This window comes from Frankliniella occidentalis, unplaced genomic scaffold, assembly GCF_000697945.3.
Source record: "Frankliniella occidentalis isolate FOCC.00 unplaced genomic scaffold, Focc_3.1 Scaffold35, whole genome shotgun sequence".
Lineage (NCBI taxonomy): Eukaryota > Metazoa > Arthropoda > Insecta > Thysanoptera > Thripidae > Frankliniella > Frankliniella occidentalis.
This window is the reverse complement of record NW_026267165.1, coordinates 1,532,947-1,538,589: the sequence shown is the minus strand read 5'-3', so window position 1 is coordinate 1,538,589 and position 5,643 is coordinate 1,532,947. Positions and strand designations below refer to the sequence as shown.

At 51.7% G+C, this 5,643-nt stretch overlaps 1 protein-coding gene across 2 annotated transcripts in view; it reads right to left on the bottom strand.

Annotated features, from left to right (window-relative positions):
• LOC113212479 (calbindin-32) overlaps window positions 1–5,643 on the bottom strand; it is an 81,703-nt gene that overhangs the window by 20,669 nt on the left and 55,391 nt on the right. For both annotated transcript variants that reach the window (XM_052266134.1, XM_052266135.1), the window contains exons 3-4: window positions 1,757–1,842; window positions 26–115 (exon numbers count right to left, since the gene is read on the bottom strand). In XM_052266134.1, coding sequence (XP_052122094.1) covers window positions 26–115; window positions 1,757–1,842 — 176 coding nt within the window. The remainder of the gene's footprint in view (window positions 1–25; window positions 116–1,756; window positions 1,843–5,643) is intronic.

The following is a 5,643-nucleotide window of genomic DNA, read 5'->3' as shown; positions in this document are numbered from 1 at the left end:
TGACGGCGCACTCTAAAGGACTCACCTCGCGGATGTCGATCTTGCCATCCTGGTTGTCGTCGTAGGCCTCCATGAAGCACTGCTTGAGCTCCAACAGCATCGCGTCTGACATGGCCTGCCAGGAGAAAGAGAGAAAGAGACTTCATTAAGACACGCATCATTAAGGCATTCTCGAAATGATCCCGGCTCAGACTACACTCGCTTCTCCACACGGTGAAAAAAAAAGGCTGCTTGAATTTTAAGACCCGGTCTTGGCCGTCAACGGCGTTCTCCATTAGATCCAAGACCGGGTCTCGAAATTCAACGTGCCCGCCCCCACACTCCGATGTGGCATTTCCCGATTGCCTATTTGACTACTGGTGCCAACGTGTTTCCCATTCCGACAACGCTCACAGCCTGTCAGTGTCAGCCGTGGAGGAGCAAGTACAAAGTCCCGACCGGTCCCGACGGGTGTCACAGTGCCAAGGGCTTTCGAGTACGCTATTGTTTGGCGCTTGCAGCGAACAGGGTAGGCCAACCCGCCCGAGCAGCTGTGTGGCGCAGGTTGCCCGCCTCTGTGAGCGGCCCACACATGTGCAGGAGCACATTCAAGACAAGGGAGTGTTGTTGGAGCCAAACCGCCCCTCTCATTGTCTGGGAAGTGTTGTTTTGCTTTGCTTCGGGGAACGTTCAATTTGGGGTCACCTTTGAAGTGCAAAGAACATAACGATGTCGTTAAATCACTTTGAAGGCGAACCACTTACTGAAAACGAGTCACGCGCGTCGCTCTCTAATGAGCGACGCATTGCTTCCATGTTCGTTTCTCATGGGAGAACGACGCTTGCTTACGTCGCTCTATTTGACTGATGATTTTGGAAAATTGCACTGGTAAAACAAGTGTGCATAATTTAAACACCAACGTGTGCAAGTTATGATTTTAAACACTACATGGTGTTTAGCCGTGTTTAGCTCAAGTTGCACACTTGCGTGGTGTGCACATTTTAAACGTTTTTTAAACGTGTAGATTGTGCACACTTGGACACACACAAATCTATAGGAACCATATGGTGTGCAGCTGCTATACTTTTCGAAAGTGTCGAAAATTTAAACACTATAATAATTGACGTTTAACCTAGATAAACACCACAATGTGTTGAGAAAATGCACACTTGAACTTAAACACCAATTGGTGTGCAACATTAAACACTTGTTTTACCAGTGTATTTTACTTCATTATACGACGACCGTCGCTCAAAAGGAGCGATAATGTGAAACCATCACGGTACCTCCTATCAATATGCGCTTATTTGTTTTTAATCCAAACAAACTCGCTCATTACTAAGGGCTCTAAACAGAACCGCTCATCTGCGCGGGAGCTACACAGAACCGCTCATCTTTCTGAAATACGGGCGGGTGATTCCCAGATTTCAATGAATGTTCCTAGGTGCTGAGCTTCAATTTAGAAACAGAAAATGTAACATGCTCTCTTGTCTGTACTAGACCATCATATTTAAACTACTACATATTGTAAAAGCCTCTGATCTTGGGTGATATTATAGTAAATACGACGGGCAACATAACCTAACCAGCGCCCCGGCCGCGAGCAGATGAGCGGTTCTGTGTAGGGCCCGCACAGGTAAGCGGTTCTGTGTAGAACCCGAGGTGATGAGCGATTATGTTTAACCTAAAGAATTATAAGCGCATATTGATAGGAGGTACCGATCACTTCAATGGGGCGAAGTTCCCGTCATAATGATCATTTTTGCCTTTTTCTTACCTCAGGGCTGACGTCGGTGGCGTTGGCGCTCGAGACAAACTCGCGAAGGAATCCGTCAAGTTCTGTGCCCTCGATGTAGCCATTTCCTGCAACACAAGGAGGGGAGGCACCCATCAGTGAACGAAGTTTCAGAGCACATCAGGTGAGGCAGGCGCCTCCGTGGGGATTGATTGCCACATTCCCCCCGGCGCCACCGATTTGCAGCACGCTCCGCCGCCACCTCGCGCCACGCGAAAGGAAGTGCAACTTAAGTGCGCGGTTTCCGGCGCACAAATAACAACCGGCCGCGACCAATAAAGCGAGCCCATCATCATGTGCTTTCCCTTCCACCTCTCTTCCCCCTTTTTTCTCTCTCCTTTTCACCGAGACCCTTTGCGTGCGACAACGTCGGTATATTCAATCGACCAGCGCGGCGGCAGGGTCACGCGGCGCGGCATGGCCTGCCGTGCCCCTGTGGCCTGTGCCGGCGGCGGGTCGCGGGGGGCCACACTACTACTGGGCCTCGGGGAGGCGCGGGGGGCGGAGGAGCCGGGACGGAACAAACTACTGTAAAACCCCGAAAGTCGACCACGCACGAAATACACACAAAGAAGAGCGTGGCTTTGTATATCGGACTGTTAACAAGAGTGTGCCTGGCATTTGACAACTGTCAGCAGAACCTGCAAGATGCGGCATAGTTTTCAGAAGTAGAGGTAAATGGCTAGTTTTTAATCGCCCATATTTTTGCCCCTAAGTTTAAGGAAGAAATTGATTATCATCGCCCTTTGCAGCTATATACTCCTCGCTGTGCGAAGCGAGTTTATGACTCAAAGTTGTGCACGCTGCTGCCATGTAGACTGCAGTCTACCTCAAATAACTGTTGCTAACAGTCACTCTCTTCCTTTCGTGTGTACATGGTCGACTGCTTGGGTTTACAGTGCACCCAAACGTGCGCGGCAACAGAGAACACAGGAAACGGAGGAAAAGGCGCCGAGAGAGGTCCTTCCCTCCATCCCCTCCTCGCCATCCACCTTCTCCTTGAGGCTCTTTGAGGAAAGTGGGGCAGTGCGTTTTTCGACGAGCAGACAGGAAAGGGAAAGTTGGGACTGTGACTGTGCGATGCGGCGAGGCGAGGCGCAGTAGTAGCACCGCCAGCGGTGCCGCTGCTGCTGGGGGCCGTGCAGGTGTCAGCTGGCGGCGCGCGCTGGGGGGGCCGCTGGGGAAAGGGAGGCCAGAGGCGGAGGGTAGCCAGCCGAGTCACGACAAGGTAATTTGTCAGTGGGTGCCGAGAGATGGTTCCGTGACTCCTGATTGGCCGCCGACATGTATACGGCTTGTAACGGCCCGATCGAGCCGAGAGGGCGGGGTGGGAGTGCGAGGGTCGGGAGTTGGTGATGTCTTATGGTTATAGCCGACTTGTCTCCTATCGTATACACGGCGGACAAGATTGAAGAGTTCCTAAAATCCACTTGGTGAATTGTTTCGTCTCTCTTGTTTTTTTAAAATCCCTGCTGCTCCTTTCGAGCCCCCCCCCCCTTACTTTGCAAGAGCGGGAGCAAGGTTTAGAGGGGGCTGCGAAAACCAAGTGCCCGCCGTTCGCGCGCGTCCCGCGCTTGCCTGGCTGCAGCAGCACAGCACCTCGCCCCGGCGACGCTCATCGCCTTGTTCATTAATTCAATGGAAGCACCTCGGCCGTTCTTCCCCTCCGGAGCGAGGTTAATTTGAGGGGGGGGGGGGGGCTTCGCGGCTCTCGGCAAAGCCCCGCGCATCTCTCTCGAACACCTGCACTTCACACGGCGGCTGGCGCTTCTATGGGCCTCTCAAACGCGCCGCGCTGTGCATAGCCTTTTGCATGCGAGGCAGAGACACGCAGAGAAACGTTGCTTGGGCGGGGAAAGATAAAGCGGGTGATCTGCGCTGTCTCTTTTTTTCTTTTTAGCCCGCCCTTCTGCTTTTAAAAAAGCATTAAAGCGGGCTTATGCAACCGCTCTCGTGTCTGTCTGTCCGTCTGTCCGTCTGTCGCCCGTGTAAGAGGAAGGAGATGAGCTAGAGGTCTACAAATTTCAGGGTATCTTAGGGGTCACTCCTGGACAACGAAACGCCTGGTGCAAATCCTGGCAACCAACCCTAAGGGGGTGAAAGGGGGTAACAAAGAAATAGGGGTTGGTCCAAAAAGTAGGAAAAAAATATTTTTTTTATGGTCTCCTAAGGGGTAACTCTTGAAAGTAGAGCCCTCTGGGCGAAAATTTTGTCCGTTTGACTCTATCTGGCACCGTTTGGGCGCTAGAGTGCTTTTTTCGACGAAAATACGGCGAAAATGACCACATTGCACATAAAGACGTACAGGGAGGCGTCCAATCGTAAAATGTCAGAGGAAGTACCCCCCCAAAACAACACATTCTGAATCGGGAACTAGCCTCGGATTTGCCGTATCTTTCACTGCTTCGGCCCTAGAGGTGGATATATTGAAAACAATGGCAAAAAGTCAAGTTTTAGGACTGTTTGACAAACAATATATAACCAAAAAACTGCGCGGGTTCGTTTTTTTTTTTAATTCTTAAGCAAAGCAGAAGGGTGGGGTGTAGTCACGGTGTTGCCCCGTTACAGTCTTTTGTCATGTCCAAGCAGCAAATTTCTGGGCCGCAGGCCCCCCGCCGGACGCTTTAGTTTACTCAAATATATAATATATATAAGTGATTTACCGGTCACATTATTTATTTGATTATGCATATCAGTAAATCGTGGGACTGAAATGCCCGCCGCCGCCGACAGGCCAAGCAGGCCCGGCCCCTGCCGAACGGAGTTGCCGGCGCAGCGAACACATTCTCCGTTGTTTAACTTTACTTTATCGTCTGATTATCGCCAGTGAAATAACCTCAATATTGTGTTTTTTTTTAATACATCACTGCGGGTGCCGTATGCGCCAAACCTCTTCGACCATCAATCACACACGAGGTTTGACGGCGGCTCTCCGGCTAGGAACATGCGAAAAGAGATAAAACTCTGTGAAGAGAAACTAAACTTTAACTTGCCCCAAAGTGATCTGATTTGCTTGACGCACATCCTGGAAAACTTTGACGTGACCCCCATTTTTTTATTTTTTTGTTTGTTTTTGTTCTGTTTGTTGAGGCGCAGTCTAGCGCACGTTTGCACAGGCGGGTACCGCGGTGGCCATCACCCCGCCCCGGGCCGGACTCGGGCCGGACCCGGCCGGACCCCCACTTGCAATCAGCCGGGTCGCTCGGACGCATGAATAAATTCCCCGCTGGCTGTGTTCCGAAATCCTCGCCCGGACCCAGTACACAGCGAATCACCGAGCGCTGGGTGCCGCCGACCTCGGGGGCTAACTACGCTACGCCCTCGACAATTCCAAAGAAGGAGAAGGAGGACGGAAAAGCCAAGGAAGGAAAAGAGGTTTAACGAACCTCATTAAGATTGCTCCCGGTTGTGACGCAGGATACCAGGACTGGAGGGCCGTCTATTTTACTGGTTCTACTCTGCCAGATTCAGGCGTGCGGGCGTGCTTGCCTTCCGTCGTTCACGAAGGCACCTTATGAGCTCGTGCAAGTATGCAACTCGTCGGCAGAGTATAACCCCCCCCCCCAAAAAAAAAAAGAAACAAGCAGGCCCGCCCTTCCGCCAAACGGAGTTGCCAGCTCCACTTAAGTACGGGGCCTAGCGAACCGTGTATGTATTTGTATCAGTCTGTGCTACTGTGACCAAGCATGCCCGTGGCGGCACCTCGGCACCCTTTGTACGACTTTATTTCGAGGCCAGCAATTACCTCCTTTTCCCGGAGAGCGCCCCCGAAGGACTAAGACCAAACGCGCCAACGTCCCAACAACCGCATGCAATATTTATCTGGGGAGGAAGACCAGAGGCGGAGGGTAGCCAGCCGAGTCACGACA